This window comes from Sinocyclocheilus grahami, unplaced genomic scaffold (genome assembly GCF_001515645.1).
Source record: "Sinocyclocheilus grahami isolate Dianchi unplaced genomic scaffold, SAMN03320097.WGS_v1.1 scaffold1217.1, whole genome shotgun sequence".
Taxonomy (NCBI): Eukaryota; Metazoa; Chordata; class Actinopteri; order Cypriniformes; family Cyprinidae; genus Sinocyclocheilus; species Sinocyclocheilus grahami.
In genome coordinates this window covers 242,871-244,831 of record NW_015506396.1, presented here as the reverse complement: position 1 = coordinate 244,831, position 1,961 = coordinate 242,871, and the positions used below count along the sequence as shown (strand labels likewise).

The 1,961-nt window shown below is 35.6% G+C and overlaps 1 protein-coding gene across 1 annotated transcript in view; it reads right to left on the bottom strand.

Moving 5' to 3' along the window:
- Positions 1 to 1,394: 1,394 nt before the first annotated feature.
- The window catches only part of LOC107568132 (platelet-derived growth factor receptor beta-like), a 41,772-nt gene continuing 41,205 nt past the window's right edge, over positions 1,395 to 1,961 (bottom strand). Inside the window, 1 exon segment of the mRNA XM_016253988.1 lies at positions 1,395 to 1,876. Within this exon segment, the coding sequence (XP_016109474.1) occupies positions 1,759 to 1,876 (118 nt within the window). The 3' untranslated portion in view covers positions 1,395 to 1,758.

Sequence of the window (1,961 nt, the reverse complement as noted above, 5' to 3'; positions counted from 1 at the left end):
TATTTGTTCTTGTCATAACCATAAACACACTTAAATTTGATCATTTTTATCAGAAACAAAAGGTTTACCTGAGTGTCAGTGAATCTCCTAGATTGAGATGAGAAGATCTTAATCAAAGCTCCTGCTGTGTGTCGATGATCTCTGATCTGAAGCTCAATCTGAGGTTGAACAGGCCTCACACTGGTTTTCCATCTACACCGCGGTACTCAAGTGAAACGAATGTGAAGCCTGATCACTGAGACTGCAGGAGTCTCTCCACGACCTCCTGAACAAAACGCTCCAGTGTTCATTCAGCCCCATGACCAGTGTTTACATCTGAACAACAGGCCATCAACAGCTTCTTTTAATATCACATGAAGAAAGACTCCGGCTGTATTTACATGTAATCAGTTTTGTTCACTTTAAGGCTTTTTCTGTTGCTTTTTGTCTGCAAAAGGAAATACATGATTTCCAGTATACTCCATTAAACTGACATCTCAAAGGTCTTCAGTGAGATGTACTGAAATCAGATCCTGAAGACAAACCAGGATTTATTTGCCGAAAACAATACAGTATTGATTTGACAGGTTTTTTTTTTCAAAATGGAAATTTTGAGCAGTGCTATTTTGTATTATTTATATACTGCAGTTTTTATTAATATTTCAGATTTCTCTTTAATTTGATTTATATATTTTGATATGCACTTTTGTCATTGTCAGAAGTTTTTATTTATTTTCAATATTTTTACTGTCTCATTTATTTTTCAGTTTTATTGTTATGATAAAGTTATGATAAACCCATGAGAAATGAAAATTACACAGCTCTCGTTAATCTCAATTGTTTCTCAGAGACAGTAACGACACTAAATGAAGGCTACATTTAGCTAAAGTCTGTCGTTTCTGGGGCAAAGTTGATACTGTAGAGCATAACTAATATCTCCATTAAATCTCCTGAGCCATGAAAGAGCAACCACTGAGCATTATAAAGACCAACAGACAGATGATTAAAGACTTTATCACAGTTTTATTTTTGATCGTACATAGAAAGTGTAAAAGAGCAATGTACAAAATATCTATACAAAAATATACTTGTAAACATAGATAAAGCTTTGGTACCTTAGAGTGCGTAGCTTTACTATGTGATATATGTACTGAGATGACCAATTTAATAAGGCCTTGTGCATACATACGAATGCCTAGAGTTAAAATCAAGAATAAACAAGACGAGCAGTCAAGATTAAGCCTTTATGAACACCTTCTCAAACTGTGTTTGGGTATATTAAATGTTTGCATGAAATATGTGTAATCTATTTGCTCCAATCACTCATAAACATTAAAGTGCAAGTTTGCTACAAGAATCTTGACAAAAACAAGCCTGAAGTTAAAATCAAGTCACAGACAGCTGTCTGAATATAGAAATGAAATATGCACTTCATTTCAAAAATGCTGAGATTGATTTTAACACAAGAAAGTACAATATAGCACATCATATTTGTGTGCTGATTGACAGTTTGAAGTTTGATTTTAAACCATAACACAACTAATGTACATATCAGCTGATTGTAGCTTTGCCTTCTGCAGTTTATAATACTGCATTGTTCCACCTTAGTAAGAAAGAATACAAAAACAATGAAGAACTGGTCTGGTTCAAGTCTCAACCTTCACAGACGGTCTTTAAGGGCACATGAGGAAATCTAGCATATCATTCTGATGCATTTGATAAAAATCTGCTCAAAATGTACATTAAAATGACTTCATGATGACAGGAAGCAGGAGTGTATCACAGGAAGCTCTCTTCCACTTCTGGACTTCCAGAATGATCTGGCAGCAGCTCCTCGCGCTCCGGTTCGGTGCTCGGGGTTTCCATGGAGACCGTCTCCTCATCAGAACTTAACAAGCTTTAGAAGAGAAATAAAGAGCACCTTTAACATCACAATAACACACACACACACACACACACACACACACACACACACACACACA